At 38.4% G+C, this 27,341-nt stretch overlaps 1 protein-coding gene across 2 annotated transcripts in view; it reads left to right on the plus strand.

The window, feature by feature from the left end:
• The first annotated feature begins 561 nt into the window (after positions 1-561).
• The window catches only part of BTBD7 (BTB domain containing 7), a 72,248-nt gene continuing 45,468 nt past the window's right edge, over positions 562-27,341 (plus strand). Inside the window, exons 1-3 of one of the 2 annotated variants that reach the window (XM_034418373.3) lie at positions 562-815; positions 17,114-17,301; positions 19,825-20,904. In XM_034418373.3, the coding sequence (XP_034274264.2) occupies positions 17,220-17,301; positions 19,825-20,904 (1,162 nt within the window). In that variant the 5' untranslated portion in view covers positions 562-815; positions 17,114-17,219. Of the gene's footprint in view, positions 816-17,113; positions 17,302-19,003; positions 19,139-19,824; positions 20,905-27,341 lie in introns of those variants that run through there. The other variant, XM_087872727.1, reaches the window with a different exon arrangement.

Genomic DNA, 27,341 nt, shown 5'->3' on the forward strand with positions numbered 1-27,341 from the left:
TGTCCCAAAGGTGCTTTTTCTCAAGAGGCCCCTGGACTTTCTGGTTTTTCTTTGAAGACCTTTCGCTTCTCTGCCAAGGAGCTTCTTCAGCTCAGGGCTCACAGGATGAGAAGCGAAACGTCTTCACAGAAAAACCAGAAAGTCCAGGGGCCTCTTGAGAAAAAGCACCTTTGGGACAAGATAAGCGGAAGAACGACAGAGGGCGGGCGAGTCCCGCGTGAGCGAGCGAGCGCTGCAGCCACCGAGCAAGGAATCCCAAGAGCGATCCGGCGTCGGTTCGGAAACACGTCCCGATGCGTTACTCAACACAACTCAACCCAAGGATTACTACACAATTGCAACAGGAGGAACATCCGCAAGGTCGTCTTCCTCCTATACGTGCCCAGGATCAGGACACGAACCCCCATCTAAGCACAACAACATCTAAGAAAGGCGCCACGAAACGCCCGGCGGAATCCGTTTCCTCGGAGAAACCGCAAGGTAAGAGGTAAGAGACGACCTGCCGGCCGACCGACCGACCGTCTCAACGTCCCTCCAGCAAGTTTTTGTTCTCTTCCGCAGCCCCGACGGCCGCCCCTCCCGAGCGGACCACGTGTCACAGGCGCTGCCGCGCAGGCTCCGCGGTCGCTCCTCCTCTCCAACCCCCCCCCCGCGCCCTCCCGAGAAGTCTGGCCGGAGCGGTGGAGGAAAATGGCGGCCGCGAAGGCGGCTGGGACAGACGGCGGAGGAGGCAGCGGGAGCTGCTGAGTCGGGCCGGGGTCGAGAGCCCAGTCGGGAGCGGCGGAGGCTCCGGGCGGCCGTGAAAGACTCGCGCGGTGAGTGGGAGGCTGGGAAGCACAAGAAGGGCTGAAGCGGGAGGGGGCATCGGGGGGGGCGATGGCATCCTCCCCTCCCTCCCCGCCACCCCACACCGTCCCCGGCCCTTTGGAGTCGCGCCATCGAACTCCGTTGACCGGCCACCTTCGCCTCCGATCAGTCGCTGTGGCTTCCCGGCCGAGCGCTCTTCCAAGTCGCCGTGGCGTTTGGGTTGCTTGGAGTTGTTCCCTTTTCTCCTTCCCGGCTGAAACCCCAAACAAAAGCTCTGGGGCCACAGGCAGGCGGGGACCCCACTCCAAGGGCTCCGCTTAAGCCCCGGGCTGCCTTGTTTGGAGGACTTCCTTACTTTAGCCCTTCTTTTAAAAACCCCCCTCCGATGGTTCACTTCTGGCAGCCTCTTGTCTCTGTACGCTTGCAAAGAGGCGTCCAGCCTTTATCTCCTCTTCCCCCTTCTTGGTGGGTGACAAACACGCGTGTGTCCCAAAGCTCGTCCTTGTCTCTCTCTCCCCCCCTCCCTTTTTCGCATTCTTCGCTTTCGCTCCCCTGCCTAGTTCCCCTTCTCTACTTTGCAGCAAAGGCGCTCTCGACACTTTGCTACTGTAGGCTGGATTGCTGTGTGCACCGCACCGCACCGTCTTTCTTTCTTTCTTTCTCTCTCTCTTTCTCTCTTCTTTTTTTCCCCTGCTCCTCTCCCTCCTACCTTTTATGGTACCTTGCTATTTAGAATGTCTGAATGCGAATCTTGGTTCAGGGCTTTGAAATGTGTGCTTCCCGCAAGAACTTTACACATCCTTCCGATTGACGCCGAAGTGCTGCTGAACAGAAGCAGAAGAAATCTTTTCGGATAAGGTTATGATTGATAAAGAGTCTTGAAAACCGACCCAGCAATGAGGATCCAGTGATCAGCATTCCTTGGCCTGTTTGACCAGAACCTAAATCCTGTGTACACTTATATGGGACTTGCTTCCAAGTAATTGTCCGGAAAATTGTGTTTTAAGTCTGTCTATGCTGCCCCTGCTGGCTAAATAAGCAAAGAGTAAAGTCTAGTCCCATAAAGGGTATATAATATGATTTGTGTATTGAGCAAGTGCATCCAAGCTCACTCCAGCCCCTGTGCTGGTTTTTGCGTTCTAGTGGACTTGACTCAGATGCCCAGTTTTCTATTTGTAAATTATAGTTTCTGTGGATCCCTGCAGAGGTGTAAGAATGAATTGCATGCTGTACTTTTTACCTTGGGATGAATCTGGCAAAGTTAAGCGTGGTTTTCCTGGTGAATCTGTATAGCTTTTTTTCTGCCTGTAGTACAATAAAAGCTTTTCTATCATATCTTGGATATGGCCTGGCTATTCTTTTCCTTTGGAGGCCCACTGGTGTTGGGGGGTTTGTGTATGTGGAGTGTGGGTGTGTGCCCAAATCAGTGTTGACTCCTAGTGACTGTCAGGAATAGTCCTGAGGTTTTCCTGGCAAGATTTATAGATGTATTAGCCAAATGTAAATAATAGAACAGAATTGGTAAAGTAGCTTTAGCATCTTTGAAAACTATTGAAAAATGTGTGTACTGTGCTGTCTTCAATGTATAAATTGTCAGGTTTAGAATTATTAGCAGACATTAGCCTCACTGATTAAAAGTTAAGACAGAGGCTGAATCAATAAACTACTCGCTTGAAAGGAACCACTGAATTCCATATCTGGAAATATATATCTAGTCACTTGCTGTGTTGTTTACAAAGGGAGATTGTTTCTTGTTTTTGTCACATATTGCTTTTTGGAAGTCCCCAACTGAAGATTCTTGCATTTCTGGTTTTGGAATCAACATTCCGGTTTTTTGCCATGGGTCAGCTAACTTTGTGTATAGGATGCAATGTAATCTCTGTCTCCAGTATTCTGCAGGTACTTTCCTATTGACAAATATAGATATCTGTGAATTAGTTCCATATTTGTGTTAAGGAGAGCTTTTCCTTTCGCTATTTGGTTACATATTTTTTTTTCTTAAAGCAGTGTTAAGGGCTAAGGTTTCTTATTTTGCACAAACTCTCAGTTTCTCCTTGAAAAATAATGTAGATAAGTAGACTATTATTCTCTTAGTTTCCAGAGGAGTTGCACACATGTATGCTGAGGATAATAGACATTTGGAATAGAATAGTAATGAAAGAGTTCATTTCTTGAACTAGATTTTTTATGCAACCTGTTTTTTTCTGTATTAATTTTGTCTAATAGTGGACACCATAATAAGTAGATTTTTTCATTATCATGTACTGCAACGAATTAACAAATTTTGTCCTGTATCAAAAACTATTGCATGTGAGTAATTTGTACCAATTTCAAAGATTTGTTTACTGATAGCAATTTCCTATGTATTACATATGTACTTTAAGAGGTTTTTGTATTAAAACTTGAAATAACGTGAAAGTTGTTATCTGAAGATATTTTCTGCAAATATTAATCCTATTGCTTATATGTAAATAGTAATGATCCATTCAACACAGGAAAAGTGTTCATATATCTAATAATTGTTTTTACATTCTAGTTCTTGTTTATTAAAGTATAGTTAATATTTCTTAGAGTGGAATTTGATACCATGAAGTTTATAATAGTGGACTGCATATTGAAGAGAAATAAAGTCAGAAGACATTCTATGTATCTTAAAAACATTTAAAACCTTCACTCAGTTCAGAAATGATACTAAACAGTTAAGGTGATTAAGGGCTTCTTTCTCCACTTCTTAATACTTCTTAATTCTGCTGTGTTTTTGGTCTGGTTTCTCCCCCCCCCCCCAATGTTACAATTAGAATTCTCTAGGCTACACTAATTTATTCAATTGAGTTTATGTGGCAACCTGTCTCACCATTGTGACCCTAGGTGGCTAAAAGCAGTTAAAAAGACACAACCAAGAATAAAAATAATTAAGAGGCATTCACTTAAAACCCATTATTTTAAAAGAGACAAAACCTTTGATGCAAAATCTGTACTTTTGTACTTGAACCCTGATGTCAGGCACAAGTTCAGTATATAAGTCATGGTTTTGTGTTGTGATGTTACAATATATTTCATAACTTAACAGCCCCATTTGGGTGCCAATGGTTGTAACCATGGCTCAGAGTAGAGTAATATAATATTTAGAGATCATAAAAAATCTTAAGTGGCATAGTGTAGGCTGCGTTTCCACTCACAGTAAACTAGGAAACTAAGAAAGAGAACAATGAAAGGAGAGTAAAAAAATTAACACAACCTTGGGAATTGAACAGCTTGCCTTCAGAAGTTGTGGGAGCTTCATCACTGGAAGCTTTCAAGAAGAGACTGGACTGTCATCTGTCAGAAATGGGAGGGTCTGCTTGGGCAGGGGGTTGGACTAGATGACCTACAAGGTCCCTTCCAACTCTGTTAATCTGTACCTGTACTAATGTCGGTTGGCATTTCTACTGCAAAGTCTGGATTTTCTGAAGCTTAAAATATGAAACTAGTTGTGATAGAATGGGATTGCCAACGGTTCACATGCATCAATTGGAGATGAAATGCATTATGATGGTATAGAGAAATGATGCCATATAACTTTGTTACTCCATTGCAATATTGCATAATGCACCCTGCAGGAAGGGTAAGCAAGTTGTTCAGTTAGTAGATTGCGATAGAAGATTTTGTGTGAATAATTCATGCCATCCTATATGTAGATTTTGTTTGCAATTCTGTAGATTAGAAATTTATTTTAAATACTTTTTTCCTCCTAGGATTTTAATCTCAGAATAGATAAGGCTACAAGTTATCTGTTGTTGGCCCAGCAAGCCCAAGGAATGATAATAAGATACACACCTTACCTTTGAATAGCAATTCTGATACCTGAATGAAATGCTGATGTCACTGAGCTGAGTGGAGAGGTGGTTCTTCATTTGTCTATATAGAGTGCAATTCTTAACAGTACAACTAATAGGTGATCGTTTTCACATCTATAACTTTCCATAGTCAAAATAAAGTTCAGAAAAACAGCTGCACTGTTCACCCTGCTGGTATGATATTCTTTGCTCCAATGGAGTTTTCTGTCAGTGTAACAGTGAAAGGTACTTTTTGGTAATTCACACCTGCATCCTTCCAGAACTGTTCAAGGGAATTTTAATAGTGTGACATAAGTTAATTCTGAAGAAAGCATGCCTCCTGATGTGACAATTTTGCAATAGACACGTTGAAGCAGTCTGTAGCAGGGGTCTCCAATCTTGGCAACTTTAAGCCTGGCGGACTTCAACACCCAGAAGCTTTGCTGGCTGGGGAATTCTGGGAGTTGAAGTCCACCAGGATTAAAGTTGCCAAGGTTGGAGACCCCTGGTCTGTAGCATTGGTTCCCTGCAAAAGGTATAGGAAATTTATAGTAATTCCTTTAATTGTTTATATAAACAATTATATGTTGCCTTTACCATGGTTAATACTCTGGTTAATTTACCAGAATCTTGGCTTTATACGTGTGCAGTGCAATGAAAGCCAGGATGGCGAGCTTAGGCCAGTCACTCTCTCTCAGGATGGTTGTTGTGAGGAAAATAAGAGGAGGAAGGTGGATATGTTTGCCACCGTGAGTTATTTGTAAAAACAAAAACAAAAAAAGGGGCAGGATACAAATAATAAAATAGATAAATATCCAAAATTATAATGTGATAATTGAATCTGAAGTTTCATTGTTAATGAGAAAATGTGAACAGAGCTGTCCTTTATGTAAGTTATTACATTGGTTTAAATTATGCTTTAGGTCAATATCTTTTTACATTTTTATTTTATTTTTTCTACCATTCTTTTTTTTTCTACCGTAATTGGAACAATCTGGGCTTTGATGGGCTGGGAATTAATTTCAGTTAATTACCTCATATATACGGATACCATTCCAGTGTCGCAATTAGGCATACCATTTGTTGCTGGCTGATTTTAAAGGTTGATAGTGACACATGGAATATAAGACTTGTTTTCACAAGTGATCTCAGAACACATGTACAAGCATGCTGTAGTATTGTGTTGCCAGATCTGGACCTTGTCTAGTTTGCTTGAAAATCAATGTGTAGAAATGAACATAATATTTAATCAGACAGGAATTAATAGCCCAAGTTAACTTTATTTATGATTATGCTGCCCAGTAGAGTGGTTAAATGCTGTTTGAAGTTATGATAATCATGACCTGGATGACTGAGAAGGCAGGAAGTTACGACAGCTTCAGAAAGGGTAATTATGGCCCATAAAATATCATGCATTCCCCCTTCCTGCAATCAGATGACCACACTTCAGGCTTCTGGCAACCACCGACTCACACATTAATGACCAGTTGCAGCATCCAACAGTCACATGACCAAAATTTGCAACTTTTTTTTTGTTGTTGTTGCTATTTTGGGTGGTTGCTTTTTTCCTGGTTTCTGGCAAAAGTCACCCATTCGGGAGAATAGATTCACTTAACAACTTAATATGATTCCTTTAACGATCATGTGATTCAGACTTAACGACCACAATAAAAATGGTTGAAAAATCTTTCAGGTTCGGCTTGCGACCAGAATGACTTATAATCAAAATTGGGGCCCTAATTGCGGTTGTAAGTTGAGGCTAGCTAAAGGGCAGGGGTGGGCAACTGTGGCCCTTTTACAACCTGTGGACTTCAACTCCCAGAATTCCTGAGACAGCCAAGCTGGCTCAGGAATTCTGGGAGTTGAAGTCCACAGGTCATAAAGGGGCCACAGTTGCCCACCCCTGCTACAGGGTGCTTTTAAGATTGTGTCCTCACACTTTACAACCATTGTAGCATCCTCACGGTTATGTGATCAAAATTCGGATGCTTGGTAACTGACATGTATTTATGACAGTTGCAGTGTCTTGGGGTCATGTGAACACCATTATGCAACTTCCCACTGGCTTCTGAGTAGTAATAGGAGAAGCTGGATTTGTTTAACGACCATGTGATTCACTTAACAACCATGGCAAAAAAGGTCGTAAAATTGGGCACAACTCACTTAACAGCTGCCTTGCTTAGCAAAGAAAATTCTGGCTCCAATTGTGGTCATAAACTGAGGACTACCTGTAAAATATTTAAATTTAGACATGAAAACTGTATACTTGACATTAACAGTTGTAACTATTATGTAGCTTTCTACACAAGAATGATCTGGTGTACCTTTACTTCCTCTTAGCTTCCTGGAAATAAATCAACTGTTCAAAAAACAGCATTTAGATTTAATAAAAATGTTCATATAAGAAGTTGCAGTTGCATTGGGTCTTCATTCTTCATATGTCTGTTCTTTCTTAATCACATAGAATTTAATGCAGATGAAGAATTCTATACTCCAGTGTTCCTAATCAGAGGTTTTGCTGTCATATGTTATGCCACAAATAGTATGCTTAGGTGCAACTTGTACATTTAGTTTTCTTCTTTCAAATATTTTACAACAACCTGCTTCTCTGTTTCTGGTAATAAATTGGACTACTCATTTTAAATTATTTACAGCACATTTGACCTGCAGGCAGCCATCTTGGGCATGTCGGTTTCTTAGTTCCTACTCCTTGCTTGTGACAAGTGTTCTGGTGTGTTCGTTGGATCCAATTTCTGATTACCTTCTAGTTATGTGAATTGCTGTAGCAAACTTTCCAACAACCCAACCATTATTTATGTTCTATTTTAAAAAGAAAAAGAATGGGGAGAGGGATAGGAAGGCACTTGGTGTCAATAATTTGATTGCTTCATCTATCGAGATTTCAGTTTAAAGCAGCTGAAAAACTGCCTATTATTATAAGCATCGAGTCTTACGTTTTGTGTGTGTTGGAATGTAAAGTGTAAGAAGAGCCCTACTAGATGAGGCCAAAGCCCGTATTCTAGCCCGGTATTTTGTGTCACCTAGCGGCCAATCTGATATGCTCCGAACAAGAAGGCAGTAGCTTTCTTCCACTTCTGGCCCCTAGCAGCTGATCTTTAGACTAGTATTTTTCAACCTTGGCAGCTGTAAGATGTGTGGACTTCAATTCCAATAATTCCCCAGCCAATATGCTGGGGAAAATTGCCAAGATTGAAAAACACCATTTTAGAGTGTACTAACTTAAGATTTAGGAAGTACAATAGAACCATGAAAATTAGTATTAAAGACTAAATTGCCAACAATTCTGTCACATGGCACACTGATGTCAAATGTCATGTGTTTCTTTCTAACAAACAGGCAAAGTTATCCATCTGATAGGAAACGATCATCTTCCGAAAAATCCCTGTCCACATAATATAATATGGCTGCAAGTGTGCTTGAACTGATTCTGGTGTCTTTGCTGATTTTTGGACTGAGCGCTCTTCCTCCAAGCATGTTCTGTTTTTCTTCTGTCAATAGTAATTGGTGCTGGCTGCAGCCCAAAGGGCCTTTGCTCTGTAAGAATATTTTAATATACTTTTTCTGACCTCCATCTTTAAAATATCTGAGGGCATTTCATCTGAAGCCTGAATAAGCCAAGGGCAATACACAATTATGACCAAGGCACTGCAGCAATCAGCGCCAAAGCTGCAGGAAGCAGAGGCAAATGCATTGGAGTTTTTTCTGCAGTAGCACCTGAGCTTTCTGGGAAAATGTTTGCTGCATGTTGACAGAATGTGAACTGCCATGCCAGTTGCATGAGCTCCAGGCTGTCATAGCTGGCAAGAAGTATTTGTAGTTGAGCAGAGTTTCAGAAATATATTGAAGCAGAAGTGGTATTTCAACCCAGTTCTAAAAATCCACACTACCGGTAGCTATTTTGCAAGGTCACTTTCTACCTTCTGAACGGATATCAGAATATATTCTTCATGTCCAAGAGAAGTGATATTGGATGGCCCTTTGGTGTTAGGAGAGGAAATACATCTCAAGAAGAAAATATTAAATACGTCCATGCTTTCTAAAAGTGCCAGTGACAGCAGTGATATGTGGATATGTGCATGCATGCACCAGTGACCAGTATAATATAAAATAAGGCAATCTCAGATAGGATAAGAGTTTGCTATTTTCCTCTTCCCTCATTCCATTCCCATGTATGCTATGTCTGTTAAATTTTATGCGTGAAAGTAGGTAATCACTTGGCACCGTTTCTAGAAAGCCATTTTTGAGGGTGTTCTAATTTAATTTAATTTATTGGATTTGAGGGCTGCCTGACTCCAAATGACTCCGGGTAGCTCACAATATAACCAAAGTAAAATGCAACACAATTACAGGGAGTCCTTGAATTACAACCATTCGTTTAGTGACCATTTGAAATTACAACAGCACTGAAAAAAGTTACTTATGAATGGTTTTCACACTTCCGGCTATTGCAGCACGTCCTCGGTCAGGTAATCAAGATTCAGGCACTTGGCAACAGTATTTGTAACCATTGCACTGTTCCAGGGTCATTTGTAACGTTCCCAGAGGGCATCCAACAAGTAGAGTCAATGGGGGAGTCCAAATTTGCTTAACATGTGACTAATTCACTTAACAATTGCACTATTCGCTTAACAACCGTGGCAAAAAGGTCATAAAATGGGGCGCTATTCACTGAACAACTGTGTTGCTTAGCCACAAAAATTTGGGACTCAATTATGGTTGTAAGTTGAGGACTACCTGTAACCCAGAAAAGGATGGCTCAGATAAAGTTATACAAAGGCCTTCTGGCCACAGGTGTCACCTGCTCATCAAGCAAGAGGTCTCAGTCTAAGAAGATTCTCTCCAGATTGCACATCGTCCTTGAGCGAGAAGTGCAATCCAATATTAGAATATCCCCAGATTTTTTTGGGGGGGGGGCAACAGTCACAGCCTCTCAGTCTAGATAGGGTGGGATTTAGTTACAGTATTTGATATTGTTACGTTGTTTTCATTCTGTTTTAATGATTGTGCACTTAAAATGGGCAGTCGTATAACTTCAATATGAATAAATAAATAGTGCATGGAACATACATAAGTACTAATCTTTCCTAACTGTATTAGTGTCTTCATCTGTTTCTAGTTTTTAAGAATTGACCCTACTAAAAAGGAAACAGTTGGTTTTCTTACTTTAAAATCACTAAAGAAAATAACAGACAGAAGGAGACGTGTTTGTCAAAACAATCTAGTCTCTCGGCTGTATGCTTCTAAAGCAGTTCTGTCAGATCTTTGCAGAACTGTATGTTGCTTGATCATAATTTGCCATGCTTAGTTAATAAACTGGAAGTTCTTGATGTCTCTAAAGATCTCATCTGTTAGGTTTCTTCCTTTGTCTGCCCTTTATTTATGTACAAAGCTGTTAATTTGTACTAAGAACTATTTCTCAAAATGACGGGATCTGAATTAATAAGCTGTACTCATATTGAGAGAAGCGAGGCAATACGTTAGCAAAAGCACCATATTTATTAGGTTTTTGTCATCATAACTTTGAAAAAAATATGATTGCTGTCTGTACTTCAATAAGGTGCCGTATTAAGACAAAAATAGCCTGTCCCTTCTTATTTTCTTGTTATAGTTGTTATATGACATAATTTAAAATAAAGAAACAAAAGCAAATGCACATCCCTAATTCTCAAACTTAATCCTCATTTTGAGAGAAGGGGAGAAAAAAAGAGTGGCAAATGTGTGAATGCATTTAACTATATTAAGATGCTTTAAATTTCACTAAGTAAGATATGAACTGGATTGTCTTTTTTGTATGGAGAAAGGAATAAGACAAGACAAATGTGAGCTTTTGGCAGTTACATCACTCACTGCTCTGGTTAGAAGATTTCCATTTTCCAGTTAGAGCCATTTTAATGAGAAGAGCAGTAAGAAAAATAATATTTTTAATCTCTTTCCTCCAGCAGCAGTGTATGTACATCAAGATAATCCATGAGAAATTATTTTAAAGGAATTTAGGTAACTGTAATTCCAAGGCAACATGTGGCACTTAATAGCCCTTGGAGCATCCTTTAGCCATGGCAGTTTCTTTAATTTTAAACTAGGAAACAGACGAAAACAAAAACAAAAACAAAAATGGCAGATTCACCGCTTCTGAAGGTCTACAGCAGGGCTATCAAAATCGTGGCCCGTGGGGCGGATGCATCACGTGTTGGCCATGCCTACTCCCGCTTTAGCAAAGGAGGGGAGAAGTCACGTGATGACGCTGTGATGATGCGAGTTTGATGCCACTGGTCTACAGTGATTAGAGCCTTGGGTAGAATTAACTATACCACATAAGTCAGTAACCTTTTTTAAAAAAAAATAGTTAAAGGAAATTGATGAAGTTGTTGTTAATCATTCACACTTCCTTTGGAAAAATTAACTTGAACACCTTGACACGGCAAACCAATTCAGGGTCACAAAGATTTATTCATTTTCTTCTATTTGCAAACAAATTTAATGTAACAACAAAAAAGCTTAATGTATATTGGACATCTTGTGGAATGTTTTATAAGGATTGATTGTCTTGCTAATGAAATGTAATTCAGGAATTAGACCATTTGGTTGGAACTTGTCCTGTTGCCCCATGTGAGACTGAAGTCAGTAGGGATTGTAAAGATAGATCGTGCTTGGTTAACAACCACATATTCAGCATCTATCTGAAGTTGCAACTATGCTGAACAAGTGTTATTTATGACCAGTCTTCAAGTTCTTGAAGATCTTTATACCCTTGATCACAATTTGGGTACTTGACAACCAGCTTGCGCTTACAACAATTAGAGTGTTACATGATCTCTATTTGAGATCTTCCCTGCCAGCTTCCCAAGCAAAATTAATGGGAACCTCCCCCAGGGAAGGTTGCAAATTGCTCCTACCGCTATTTCTCTTAAGGAATCCCACTATGGAGTCGAGATCCCAGTGCTTGGGCCACAGCACTCTTTCCCTGACCAGCTTCAACCCCCTCTCCAGCCTGCAAACACTTGCAACAGCACCCATGCCCACTTCACTCCATAATACTCATCTACACATCAGTCTTTTTGTGAGCCAGCCAGGACTTGTGATTTCCTACCAGCTTCCCTACTGACTTTGTGGAAGCCAGAGGGAAAATTGCAAGTTGTGATAATCTGAGATTCTTGCTTAATGACCTGCGATCCAGACTTAATGATGGCAATGGGGCTGCCCGGATAGCTGTCATTAAGTGATGCGGTCACATGACATTGCACTTAACAGCCCACTAATTCCAATTATCATCATTGAGGACTACCTGTGAGACTCGAGATTGATTGCTATATTAAAGATGTGTATATTTTAGTTACCTTTTTTTAGCATTTGCAATCTTTTGGGGTATTTCTTTTTTCTTTTGATTATTATTATCACAGTATTATTAATTTTAAGATGATATTATAGTGTTAATACTGCTAGTTTATAGTTTTCCTTTATTAATTGGCTTAATGTATTAAAATGAGGACTAAAGCAAGAAATGTTTTTGTTGAAATATAACACTTGCATTCCCTCACATCCACTCTTTCCCTTTTACGCTGTGGTTTTTCTTATCTCTCCCCCCAAAATGTTAAGTGTATTCTCTGGCAATTAAAAAGTTGCTCACTTCTGTTTTAATGAAAGAAAGTATAATTGAGAGCAGCAACAAACATTTTTGAAGAGTGAATTTTGGAAGATCTAGGCTTGATGTTACTGTTACAGTTATGTGTCCTGCTGTGCAAAATGTGTTTTGTACACAAAATATGTTAGTAACGGTTTGAGATTTTTAAAGGAAATAATTCATTCTTTTTAAAAATGACATTTAACAGGCCTTTCTTGTAGTCCCTTTTACTATGAAGGAGAGAGACATGGCATTCAGAAAATAAACTTAATTGAGTAAACTGTCCATGGGCATCTATATTGGGACTTACGGTTTTTAACATCTAAAAATGATTCAGAATTTGGGTGAGCAATTATTTAGGCAAGTTTGCAAATGACACCAAATTATTCAATATGAGGAAAACACAGGTGGATGGTAAAATGTTCCTTTAGTATTCTATACCAGAATTTAATGATATTTTATATTTGAGGCAAATAATGTTATTAGACATGGAAACTTTATAAAATAATGCATGTAATTAGAAGAAAGTTATAAAAATTATTTAGCTGGTCTTGCTAACAAGTTGCAGCAATATTGGTTGTGTTAACATGAATTTCTAGCACAATCTTTCAGAATATAATAATCAACATACTTTACCTTTCTCTCCACATCTCTCTTGTAAGTAATTTGCATACTTCTTTTATCCTTATTGTTCAGAATTAAAAAGTGGATACCAGAACACAATAATATTACAATTATAAGTGGATAGATATAGGCAGATTTATTTTGGGGTTCATCCTTCAATCTGTGCAAATGTTACACAGAGTGAGATGGAGGGATGGATGGATGGAAGGAAGGAAGGAAAGAAACTGGTTATTGAGAAGTTATCTGGCTTCCAGAGGAATATCTATGTACCTGATTTATTCTTGAGAGTTTCCTTTCTTTCCCAAAAAGTTAGACTAATTTTAAAAAAATTAGTTTCTTCTGTGGAGTCCTTGATATTCTCTGAGGTAGGTTGTTTGCTAGGCTGTTGGTTTGAACTCCGAGCTTAGTTGCAAATTGGTTGCAAATGTTTCGTCACCATTCGAGGAGACATCGTCAGTGCATTTTGAGTTGTGCTCGTCTGTCAGAACACAGGCCTTTAAATACCTTTTTATGAGATGCAAATTAATCTGACTGTTGTTTGTTCCAAGGTTGTTTGCTTTCAGACATTTCATTACCCAACTGGGTAACATTAATGCTGTTGAGTGTGGCGTTTGCACCTTGTTTATATATAGTAGTTTCCCCTGCCCATGTTGGCAGGACTGTGGGTTTCTTTTCCTTGATAGTTCTTGGTAGAAAGAAGAAACCTTTCCCTTTTCATCCCCAACAAGCATTATCAATATGAACAAATTATCACTGTTTCTTAAAACCAACTATTTCTTCATTCCTTATCTTCATCCCATTCTCTATAAATTAATCTTTAAAACCTAATTTGTCCATTTTAATTAACAGAATTTTATTAAAGTTTGTCAGAAATAATAACATAACTATTTGTAAATTATATTTGCTAAATCCAATTTGAATCCTTGCCTTTACATTTATATCTCCCTTTCTATTTAAACATCCCACCATTTGCTCTCTTCAAATAAACAAAATCCTTAAATCATTATTCAATTCTAATCAGCAAGAATCCATTAAACATTCCCAAAAATAGCAACCCACTTGTGTTAATCCTGATCAAATCAATTTAGTATTCTTTCTTCTTTCTCCCAACAATCTTTAGTTCCCAAACAAAGTCCTAACATCTGCTTTCTCATACTCTCTTTGTTTCTTTTCTTAGAACCATTGGCATCTTTATAGAGGATCATCTGTAATTCCAGTGGAAGAAAATTATCCACATTACTGTTCGTATTCTGATTGTCTCTTCTCACAAAGCTTCAACAAGTTCTTTTTATAAATCCAACATAGAGAAGTTATCCACATCACTCTTTTGGTTTAATGTTTGTCGGCCATTTGTATTAAATCAGTTTCATTTCTAAATCTGCTATTTCTATTTCTTTCTTATAGGCTACCATTTTAAATTCCAATTAAAATCAATTTCAGTTCTATCACTTCGATAAAACTTATTTCTCTTCAATAATATCTTTTAATTCTTTAATAGCATGTAACTTTATGATTGCATTTTTTGGTCCATTCATCATAAAAGTCCCTTAAAGTAGCCATTTATACAATACGGTAATTTCCTTTTAGTGCCCTCTAGTGTTCAACTTCAAAGTTGTCTTATCAGTTGTTTCTAAATATAAACATGGGAAAGATTATTTTAATTAACTTCAAAGTCCTTCTTTAACTCAAGTCCAAATCTGCAAGTCTTAATCCGTTTAACATTTTCTAAAATCAACACTATAATCACCCTTTTGTCATATATTCCCCCCTCCATTTTTTTCTTGCAAAATTTTAAACTCATAATTTTCTTATTTACATGATTAAAGCAAGACTCACCCAGTGAATATGAGCAACTTGTGGTTCTGAAGATTTTCAATATTTAACAAAAAGTTTTAAACAAAGTAAACTCCAAAGTAATGTAATGGTGAAGTTTGGTTGAATCTTAAGTCCATGAAAGGCTTCTCCAGAGAGATTTTTGGTGGTCCACATCCAGCATCCAGCTGCTTTTGGGGCTGTAATCTCTCCCACTAACCAGGGAATATCAGTTTACCATTCCTCACTGGAAGCTTCTCTGCTGTGCTCTTAATTTATGGAGTAGGATTTTTTTCTCCTTTTGACTCATACTACTATAGCATAGATTAAAAATGTCCTCTGTAGTTTAGGTTCCTTCAGTACTTTGAGAGAATGTCTATGGTTGGAAAAAGAAAATATAAAATACTTGGCTGTATAGTAAGCATTTTTGCAGTTTACCTTATCATTTAATCTTTTGAAATATCAGTGGAAAATTATATGAAAATGTTGGTGTTGAGAGGAAACTTGTTTTCAAAAATGACTGTTACCCAAGGCCCAGTTTGCACACATAGCTTTTACTGAATTAAAGAGTTGGCTGTAAGCCTAAATGCCTCACATTATTGCCAGTTTTTTGGAACTTTGTAAAATTGTCAGAAGTGGTAGGAACTCTCTCAAATTGAGATATTTGTATTAGAGACATGTAGGAACTGACCTTACCTTTTTAAAAAGAAAAAAGAAAAATCATGTTTCAAATTTGATTTTAATTTAGGAAAATCCATTCATGCATTGTAGAGTGCAATTATATGTGTTTATTCTGAAGACAGCATTTATTTAAGAAGAATTATCATTTTTCAATTCCTTAACAATGGTATGTAATGATGAAAGCAAAACCATAATTTTAAGAAACAATGGAAAAATATTAGTGATTGGTTTATAGATCTGTTCTGGAAATCAGAGATCATAAATTTTGAACATCTGGATTAGAGAAATATTTTAGATTTTTAGATTTTGGTTTTACATTAAAAAAAAAAACCTCATGAAGTTTTTCTATTGAATTTTATAATGGCTGTAGGCATCGTTTCTGATATCTGCACACAATTGATTATTTTACATGTGATGTGTGATAAATCATACCCTGAAAAGGGCATTTAGAATCTGAAGCTGAAGGCAATTTAGTAGGGAATTAGGGAAAGATTACTAACTTGTGTTTTCAATAATGTGTACTCTGAGCCAAATATAATTGATATAGAAGATTTCTTGATTGTGGAGGCATATTGGAGAACAATACAGTAGAACAAATAAATAATCTCTAGGACAGTTTGAGCAATTGTAAACTCATGATTTGTACAAAAATAAAACATGATTTGGTGATATGTGTGACAGTTTCGTTTGTGAAATTGTATTTCATCCCATTTGTTAATTTTAAAGTAATCTTTTATTTTAAAGTATGTTAAAGTATTTGCGTTTGTATAACATTTTAAATTCCTAGAAAGATCCTTTGGCTTGTTGCATGCATAAATATATATATTTGATAGGGTTAGAACTCACAATTTCCTACTTTCTGGGCTGGTGCCTTAACCACTGGACCAAACTGTCTCTCTTTAATCTTATAATAGCTTTTATCCAGCTACTTTGTAGAACTGAACAATAAAACCCTGTCCCCTTTTTGTTTTAATTCTGAGAAATATTAAATCATCTTCAATTCAAAAAGGAGCTTAACACAAACTTTAATTAGAATTTCTTGTAATAATAGCCAATTAACTATGACTGTGTAACAGCATCAGTGCTAAAAAAAAATGTTTTAATAGAATCTGTCCAATTTAATGACTTTAAGTTTTTCTGTAGTCGGGAAACATCTGGCACCCAGCACAAATCCATGTTTTATTGCTGGTAAGAAAATATTAGCTTGCCCATATATATATGTAAATTATATTTAAGTGCCCCATACTCAAATTTGCACATTATAAAATGATCTTTTAGCTGTATTACCCACTCAGTCTTTGCTGAAAGCTTTTTGTTTTGTGTCTTAATTTTTTGTGTGTTGTTGTGTTTTGTTTCTGCTTGCCTTTGTAATCTGCTCATACATTCTGAAGGTTACATATTGTAGCTACTGAATGTCTTTTGTCTACACTGTTTGTAGAGTATGCGCATTTAAACCAACACCTGTTATGTATTCATAAATTCTAGATATTAGGATTTCCTATCTCATGAACTTTTATAGGTAAACTTTAGATCATTTGACCAAATAGGTCTTGATGCAAAATTAATTTTCAAAAATGATTAGATTATGCATTAACTTTGTTGTTATGGTAAAACGTGTTCACTTATAGCTGCATCGGTAAGAAAACTCATTACAAGTAGATATGATTACCTAAATCATTACAGTATTCATGTAACCAATTGGAAAGATAATAATATTATGTTTACAATTTTTCAGAAATGGGGAACAAGTTCCTACTTGAACTATGTCTTAAGTTCTATCATGGGTTATGGAATTGTGTGCTGATGAGCCAGGAAGTGGAGTGCTCAAGTGACTAAAGAAGATGGGTGCTAATGCTTCAAACTATCCTCATTCGTGTTCCCCAAGGGTAGGGGGAAATTCTCAGGCACAACAGACATTCATAGGTAGGTATTTCTGTTTCTCCATTTAACATTTTTACATTGCATATCTAGGCCGTATATTGTCTGCAATTATTGGGTACCATATCTAACTCAAAGGCAGTGTTGATTTAATTTATATTAAGCAGCAGTTCATGTGGTAAATCTATCATAGTATTGCAAGTTCTGATCCCTTGCAAAGGATACTTATGAACAGATGAGAGGAAATGGATAATTCCATCTCATTTGGTTAAACGTGAAAGTACCCAAATCCATGCTGAGAAAACCTTAACTTTTTTTCTACATCAAGAAACAATGCGAGAAAGGATGCATACTTTAGAAATAGCTAAGTCTTGAACTTACTTAATGGGCAGCTTTTAAAATATTATTGGCTCAGAAAAATGTTACATTAAAAATGTTCAGAATTTCAGAGCTAATTCTCACAAGGCTTTTTTAAATGTCTCTTGTTTGTTGCCACAAAAAGACAAACTGGAGCAGATGGGGTGATATTTAACCACTGGAATGGTTGCTTCTGTGGGTTTGAATGTTGATTTCAAATTTAGAATGATGTTATAATTCTATTTTCTCAAGCTATGCTAGCAGTAAAAACTTGATATAAGTAAAATTTTAACATACTGTAACATTGTGAAGTTAACAGATCTAATGGCAAGATTGCTAGAGATAAATCGTAAGCATTAATTAACTCTTAAACCCTGTCAGAGGTTCCATTGAAAGATCAATTATTTTAATACTTGCATCTTATGATAAGTTATGTTCTGTGGTCCCTTTGTTCGCTTTCTTTGGAATATTTTAAAATCTTCTGTCTTAATCATGTTAAAGACTAACCACTTGTGATCAGGTTTTAAATGTTTAAGAAAATGGATCTTTTGGGCCTTGGTAGTACAGTGGTCTAAAGCACCCTGTTATTAACACAGCTGCCTGCAATTACTGCAGGTTCGAATCTTACCAGGCTCAAGGTTGACTCAGCCTTCCATCCTTTCTAAGGTAGGTTAAATGAGGACCCAGTTTATGGGGGCAATAAGCTGACTTTGTATAAATATACAAAAGTATGAAGGCTATTGCTTAACGCATTGTAAGCCGCCCTGAGTCTCCGGAGAAGGGCGGCATATAAATCAAATAAAAAATAAATTATATATATAAACCTATATATATAGGTTTATGGGCCTTGCTAAGGTATTGAAGCTAAACAGCAAAAAGGATTTTACAAAATAAAATATGTTTGTTTTTATGCTGTATATTTATATACTCATTTATAGTAAAACCTTATTTTAATATATTATTTTTTTTCTATCTGTTGAATTTCATTTACATTTTCACTTGAATTGTATAAGCTAACTCGGTTCCATGACTAGATTAGCAAAAAGATTCAACGTTTATGTTGAGAAAGTGTGCCCAAGGTTGTATAACTCTTAATCTCTATGGTAGCTTATAGGTTTAGGAGAGAGGAAGTGTTGTGCCAGAAACCTTAAAAAGAGCATAGCTATGTCATAGCCTTTGCTAATATATTAAAATTCTGTGCATGTTTGACCAAGTCTGTAATGCATTTGCAAAATTACAAAGGAGTCAGCAAGGAAAAGTCAACGGAAAATCTTCAAACTATATGGTGTTAATTTAAATCAGACATTGCTGTAGTTAGAATAAATACAGTTAAATATACATCAGACTAGATAAAAATAAGACTAAAAATTAATATTTAGTTTTTCCACAGGGCCAGAAATATTTCAAAATGTTAGATGCACAGCCATAGATATTATATGCCAAACTTCCAAGAAGATCAAATAAAAAGAAAGAATAATCAAGATTTGGAAAATAATGAGAGACATGGGCAGAATTCAGTAATTGTGTAAGATGTCTTTTAATATGTTTTTCCTTGCAAATCTTACAAGATACATTAGTGTATTAGCTTTCCCCAATTGGCAAACAAGATTAATCCACAAAAATGGAAGAATGAAAGACATGGGAGAGACAAAAATAGTAAAACCACAGGAATGCAACTAGGATTTTTCCAGTCAGTTACATATTCCAGATGAAAGATAAATGATCCAGGCCATTTTTTTATATCTGTAAAAAGAGAAAAAAATGTTTGTTTTTTTTAAAAAAAAGATTTTTCTTTTTACATTACGATTTTGACTTAAAATCAGTTCCTAGAATACTGCCATCACTATTTTGTTTAAGAGAGGTAGAAAGGAAAAGAAGTAGGGCAAATAAATGCTTTATTTCTCAAAATCTCCATGTATTGCCAGTTAGAGCTAAATAAAAGTTTGGGTCTTGACAGTTGAAAATTGCCAGTACTGATTCCTATGTGTTTGTTGGTTTGGATAGAACTGGGTAGTCAAATGATAGTTTGTCCACTGATTTTCTGTATGCAAAATTTTGTGCAATTTTCTTCATAACTACATTTTGCTAGTTTATTGTAAACTATTGTGAACATTTTCAGATGTTCCATATAATAGTTTAAAACTCCTATCAATGCATTTTGCTTTTTACACCTAATTCTGGGCTTAAGGCAGTTTTTTCTTCTTCTTTCAGGAACATCATCCTATTCCCATCAAGGTTATGGCTGTGAATCTAAACTTTATAGCCTTGAGCACGGCCACGAGAAACCTCAAGATAAGAAAAAGAAAAGTTCTGGCCTTGCTACCCTCAAAAAGAAGTTTATTAAGCGCCGAAAGTCTAACCGGTCTGCTGATCATGCCAAGCAGATGCGTGAGCTCCTCTCCGGCTGGGATGTCCGGGATGTCAATGCTTTAGTGGAAGAGTATGAAGGAACGTCAGCCTTAAAAGAGCTTTCTCTGCAAGCTAGTTTGGCAAGGCCAGAAGCCAGGACGCTGCAGAAAGACATGGCTGAACTGTACGAGTTTAAATACTGCACCGATGTCGATCTAATATTTCAAGAGACTTGCTTCCCTGTGCATCGTGCAATTTTGGCTGCAAGGTGCCCATTTTTTAAGACCCTCCTTTCTTCCTCACCAGAATATGGTGCAGAGATTATAATGGATATCAACACAGCTGGCATCGACCTGCCCATGTTTTCTGCTTTGCTACACTACCTATACACAGGTGAATTTGGGATGGAAGATTCGAGGTTTCAGAACGTTGACATTCTCATGCAGCTTAGTGAGGAATTTGGAACACCAAATTCTCTAGATGTTGACATGCGAGGCCTGTTGGATTACATGTGCTATTATGATGTGGTTCTTAGTTTTTCATCCGACTCTGAACTTGTTGAAGCTTATGGCGGAAGTCAGAGCTGCTTAGATGAGGAGCTCAGAGCACACAAAGCTATTATTTCATCGCGTTCCCCTTTCTTCCGGCATCTACTACAGAGGAGGATACGAACCGGAGAAGAAATTACAGATCGAACACTAAGGACTCCAACCCGGATTATACTAGATGAGTCTATCATACCAAAAAAATATGTGAGGGTAATTTTAAACTGTATGTATACAGATTTGGTGGACCTCTCTATTTTGCACAGCAGTCCATCAGTAGGGAGTCTAAGTGAGGTCCAGGCTCTTGTAGCAGGAAAAACAAGCATGACAAAGGCTGAAGAAGCTATGGAACTGTACCACATAGCACTTTTCCTGGAGTTCAGTATGCTTGCACAAGGTAAATAATTATTTTATTCCTTTAAAACCACACTGCAATGTTTAAATCTGGATGGATTTTTAAAATTTCTTCTTGTAAAATATATTTCTTGATAGTTCCTGCCCTTCTTTTCTAGACGAGGTTTCTAAAATTATCCTGCTCTGGGATTATTATTAGCTTCATGTAATTTTAGTTAATTAACTATATGTTTTTCAGAATAAATTACTGAACAGAGCTATATTTAATGAGGTTTATTTCCATGTTGTGTGTGTGTGTGCGTGCACACGTTTGTGTATATGTGTATGTGTATCATCTTTAAGTTGCAGATGGCTATAAATTATTTCAGGAAAAAACTTGTTTTTGATGCATGTGTGAGCTACACTAGTCACCATATTAGAGACATTCCTCCTTTTGTAAGTTATGATCGACATTATCAATGATATACTATTTTACAAAGAACTGGCTCCTAACCTGATTGATCTCTTCAACCGAGCAGAAGATAATTATTAGGAGTGGTTACTTTATATAGCAATATCTATACGAAGCTGCTTTTTACAGTCAGATTATTGTTTGGTCTTGCAAACCAACTGATAGCAGCTTTCTAGGGTTTCAGAGAAAGGTCTTTCACAGTTTTGTTTAGGAGATGTGGAAATTAAATATTGAATGTTTGATGTTCATTTATTACTTAAATAGAGCCTCTCCCAAATAACCAAGCAAGTAGCAGTTCTATGAAGGTTCACTACCTAAGAAAGTATTTTCTTGCTAATTAATATATTTATTTTAAAAGAGATTTGCTAGAAATCTGCTTTAGTTAGAAAAAAGGCACATTCCTGCCAAATGGCTTCAATTTTGAAAACCTCTTATTGCTTCGCACATGAACCTATATTTCAAAATAGTATTTAGATGTCTCTGCATGGATTGGATACAGAAGTCCCTTCCAGGTGCACAGGAAGGAGATTTATACAACCTACAGCATTGCAAAAGAAATGCCACAAGTACATTTGCATTTCTAGTACATGTATCTGTGAGGAAGTCCGTTTGGACATAATAGGCCTTCTGAATAACGTGAAAAATTGCAGTATTAATGTACAGGGAGTTCTTGACGTACGGAAATTCCAGTCCCAATTGTGATTTTAAGACAGCGCAGCCGTAAAGCAGTTGTCATGTGCTGATTTTACAACCATTTTTACCAGAGTGATTAAGTGCATTACATAGTTGTTAAGGGAATCTTGACTTTGCTTGTTGAAAACCTGCTGGAAACTCACAAGTCACAATAATGTTACTGCAAAACGTTGCAGTTATCATAAAAATGTGAGCAAGATGCCAACCAACCAAAATTGGGATCACATGACTGTTGCGTGGTACAACACTTGTAACTACAAGGATTAGTCATGAATCAATTTTCTGAGTCTGTTGCAACTTTAAACTGCCGTTAAAATGAACCAGCATAAGGCAAGGCCTACCTGCACTTTACAGAAGTGGAAATATGTAACATTAGTTATGTTTCTCTATGGACTTCTGGTCACTCTCCTATTCAGTATAATTTTCTGTAAATATCCAACACAAGAACAATTAGTGCTTATCATGTGCTCAGATTTGAATATTAAGTTTCAGAGTGGTTTTTGAAACTATTCTGTATCACGCATGCAGCAAAGGGAAGTGTAGTAAAGGAAAATGAACAGAGTAATATGCTCAATGATTTATTTTTTCTGCACTTGTAATAACATACAATGTATATAGTTTAAAAACCCATTGATATACCACCTCAAGATTTATGAGGGATCTGATTAAAAGAAAAGCTACCCTGTTTCCCTGAAAATAAGGCATCCCCTGATAATAAGCCCAATTGGGCTTTTGAGCACATGTGCTAAAATAAGCCCCACCCTGAAAATAAGCCCTCTTCGAAAATATTTAACCGTATGTGCAGCCGGTCCCCGCCATTTCCTCTGGTTAGGGCTAGGGAGACAGAGCTGGAAATCAGGTAAGACGGCAAGAGGAGACCTGTCTTGCTCTATGCGTCCCAAAATAATAAGACCTCCCTGAAAATAAGGCCAAGCGCTTATTTCGGGGTTCAAACAAATATAAGACAGGGTCTTATTTTTGGGGAAACACGGTAGTCAAATTTAGTTTTATGTATTTACTTCTGTGTCATTTCTTTGATCTGTTCTAGTTTGAGCTTCTGACATGGTAACTATGGGGCTAATGGGAAGACCTGATAAAGGCCACAAGAAAGAAGTGATTTGTCCTAGGAGGCCAGTAAACCTGTCACCCATTCCAGTCTAAATAAAGTTAAAGAAATAATATTTCAGGGCCAGTTGAAAAATGTGGTTGATGAATTGCTTTTGAAATCAGTAGACAGTCCACATTGGACCTTTCTCTATTTATGACAGTTTTCCCTTGGGGATGCCGTCATGTTTTTCTTATGACTTTTGATAGCCTAAGAAGCATTGGATCCTTTAAACAACCTGATCCTCTTCATTTCCATATGGAGGCTTTCTGCTTTCCTAAAGGACAATGTATTTTCGTAAAAAAAAACAAACTGCAGATTATGCAAAAATATAATTTGACATAATTTCTTTGACATATTGAGGACATATTTGAGAAACTTAAGATCAGTAAGAAGCTTATAAAACAGGCATTGGATTATTATAATTGAAAATGCAGGAAGAACAACGCATGCATATTTGTAAACTGGCTTTTCAGCCAACAAGTCCAGCATCTTAATCGTTGAGCCACCACACTGTCCTATAATATTCAATACCCTTAATTTATTGTTGTTTACATTTCTAATATAGCCCAAAAGTCTCTTGTAGCTGAGCTTTCACAACAGAATAGTTCCTCTCATGGACAGGAGAAGTAGATATACCATAATAGAATGGCTACAGAAAAAAAAAATGACACAATAAAAAGTGAATAGGAAAAAAAAAAGAAACTTTCCATCAGAGGTTAAAAGAAAAAAGACAGCTTTTAAAAACTAATAGAATACAAAACCCTTGTAATAAAAATCCAGTGTAAATGTAAATCAAATCAGACCACTTTTGGTACCCAGGGAAGAGTCTGTTCACCATCGACTTTCATATGGTGGAAGTGATTCACAACTCCAAATTAAAGCAGTAAAAATATGCAAAAAATTATCATTAAAATCCAGCAAAGGATTAGAATAAATCAACATTCAGCCAGTCAATTAACAATTGAAGATAAAAGTCAAAAAGAAAAATAAAACTTTAAAGCGTTCAGCCAAAATAGAGGCATGTTTGAAAAAATAAAACAGCCAAAAGGAAAAGATGGAGACCCAATCCTCCTGCTCCTACCAAGAATTGCAATTCAATTGAGATTCCTCTTCCCAGGTAAAAGGATCATCTGAGATGGTCATTTAAGGGTCATTTTGGATCATTCCTAGTTGTTCCCATTTAAATCTGGGGAGCATGCCACCAAAGAACCAGCTTTAGCGGAAAAATCAGCTGTTTGGCAGGAGGAAAAAGCCACCTGGCCACTCAGCACGCCATTTTCAGAGGATTCCATGGGCACAAAAATTCTGTATACTATCTAGCTTCCCTGCTTTGTGAGCTTATGCTATCAGCTTCTCTATTTTCTGAGCTATTCCCTGCTTCTCACTGAAACTAATCCTGCCTAATTTTCCTCCAAAGGTATGTATGCATTTGATTAAATTATGTATGCACTGGCCAGAGGCCATACTGGGGAAAAAAAGCATTAAAAATTAATTTTGACTGAATTTATTAAAATTAATTGCCTAAAAAAGGTATTCCATTTGTAAACTAGATTGATTTCCTCCCTCTGTTGAAATACACACACACACACACACACACACACACACACACACACACACCTCCAGCGCGCTGCTTGGAGAATCCAAAAGCGAGGGTTATTCAACAGTCTAGCAGTCAGCCCTGAGTGTATGTGTCTTTAAATTTCTTGGACACGCCCCCTTTGCTCGTCAGAGGCTCAGTTTTTATTCACTCATTCAGCTAATCAGACTTGTTTTACTCATCTCTGGTATCTAGACCTTGAATAAATTCTTCGCTTTTGGGTTCTTCTATTCTGACCTTGGATTGGACTTGACTTTGATTTGGATTTCGATTTGGCACTTTCGAATTGGTTTGGAAATAAAGGGAGTTTTCCCTTTATATTGCTTCTCTTTGGTGACTGCTGGGTGAGTCTTCTGGCCTACACCCTGTCTGGCCATATATATTTACAAATAGATAAGAAGCCCTGCCTTACCAGGGAACCTTCTTCTAGTTTAATTTTCCTGTTGTGATTGTTGGGGCGGCTATTGAGTCCCTGCCCTGCTCTCAGCGGCATACTCGTATCCCTTTGGAGCCCTTTTTGCCGCTTTAGAGTCCCTGCCCTGCTTTCAGTGGTACACTCTTCCTACTCACTCGTTTTCCTGGCGCGAGGGCTACTTCTGAGTAGCTGCACGCCTGTCACTGTGTGGATGGGTCGGATTGTCTCTGCAACCGATCCCCACGTTTTTCGCACCAGCACTGGGGTTTCAGAGGTCGCCATTATGTCGGAGCGCGCTTTCCGCTCTTTTTGACCATTTTCTGCCCGGCAACAGCTTGCGCAGGCGCAGTAAGCCTCCTGATTGGTTTTTGCCCGGGAAAAGGCTGAGCAAGCGCAGACTGCATTCCTATCGCAGTTAGGCCCAGCAACAGCACCGCAGCTGCGCAGAGAGCTTCCCTGCGCCGTTTCTTGCCCTTACAGGTCTGCAATTGCAACTGGGGCTTCTGTAATTAATCACCAGCATTTAAGAGATAGCTGAAAGGGAATACTCAGTATGTGTTAAGGGCCAGTAGTCGATGGCAATGATTAAGCAGCCACTCTGGCGCCTTCTGCTGTTGGAAGGCTGTCTGCAAGTTACAGTCCTTCTGATATTTCCTATATTGGAGTAATCAATGCAGCCCACCTTTATATATGATTGCTGCTTGCCTAGCTGGTGTTTTTTTCCTTCTGGCACAGGTCTGAGACAGACTGTGCAAGGAAAGAAGGAGGGGGGAGCTGCTACCCCCAAGCAACCTTCTGGAAATAAGTATAAATTAATGACATAATTAAAAAAAAAGGGAAAAATATTAATAATAATAATATAAAATAAATAAAATAAAATAATAAAGGGAATATGGAAAACATCAATTCCATAGGACATGTATTTTTTCTCATTTGTCCCAAGCACCTGCTTACCTTTTTTTCTACTCATGTCTTCAGCACTTCTCAGCATGGATGACTGTGAGCTTTCTTCCGACTTGGAGCACAGCCCTGGACCTTCTGAGGCTCCAGCTTCCCCGGGCCCTGCAAAGAAAAAGCCAAAACAGGATAAGCACAAGTCTGCCACAGCTCTGGCTGTTTCAACAAGGAGCCACACAGCCTCATCGGCTGCCGCCAAGGATGCCGACAGACGTCATAAGGCACTTGAGTGACAATTTGATCGGGCTAAGCGACAGGCTCAGTCAGCGTCCTCGCCTGCAATCATTACAGCTGCTGGCCCTGTAGGGGTTTCTGCCCCCCCTTCAGGGATCATGCCTTCTGGGTGCCAAGAAGGCATGATCTCTTGTGACCGGTTCTTCTCCAATGCCTGTTGCCCTCTCGCACGGCATAGCAATTCTGATGGATTTGTCTTGTACACGGCCTCCTGCTCAGCACCCTCCTCCGGAGGCTACTTACACACCCACGCCGCGGGGCTCCACCCGGGGGTCCTTCACATGTCATGTTAGCATGTGACATAGAGAATCTCATTTCTCAAATTATATCCAGGACTTTGACTGATAGCGCACACCAACCTAATTTGTACAGACCGGTTTCAATGGCTGCACCCCCTCCACCTCCTCCTCCGCCGCCGCCACCTTCACCGCCCCCGCTTCCTCCTACGGCTCCTCAAGTCTCTCACTATGTTGATCAGGCAGACCGCTGCTCGTCTCAGTTGGACTCTACTCAAGCTGAGGACTCCTCTCTGGAGGATGAGGAGGCCCAAAGGGACATGGAGTTTTCCGACGATGATGACCTCCTTCCCGACAGGCCGGCGTTTACTGGTCTATTCCGACCGTCTCTATTTAAGTCCTTATTGCACAAGGCAAAGTCATCTACTCATTTGGCCACCTCGGAGGGTCTCTCTGATCCTCCAACAACGTCGCAACCGCACAATACTCTGTTTAACATTCCTAAAACGGAACAAACCTACGTTCCGTGTTCTTAGCTTTTCACGGAAGTTGTGCAACGTTCCTGGAACCTGCCGTCCTCCTTGCTGGCACCTACCAGTGTTGACCGTAAGTTATACTGTTCAGCCCCGTCTCTCCAGGACGTCTTGGCATTACCAGCAGTGGATACGCCTGTAGCGAACTTGACTTCGTCCGCCACGCTCCTGTCTCACAACATCACCGACGGCCTTCGGACAGAGGACCAGAAGGCAGAACTCACAGTCCACAAGACACACAACGCGGCGGCCTGGG

This window comes from Pantherophis guttatus, chromosome 1, assembly GCF_059756535.1.
Source record: "Pantherophis guttatus breed Tessera chromosome 1, ASM5975653v1, whole genome shotgun sequence".
NCBI lineage: Eukaryota > Metazoa > Chordata > Lepidosauria > Squamata > Colubridae > Pantherophis > Pantherophis guttatus.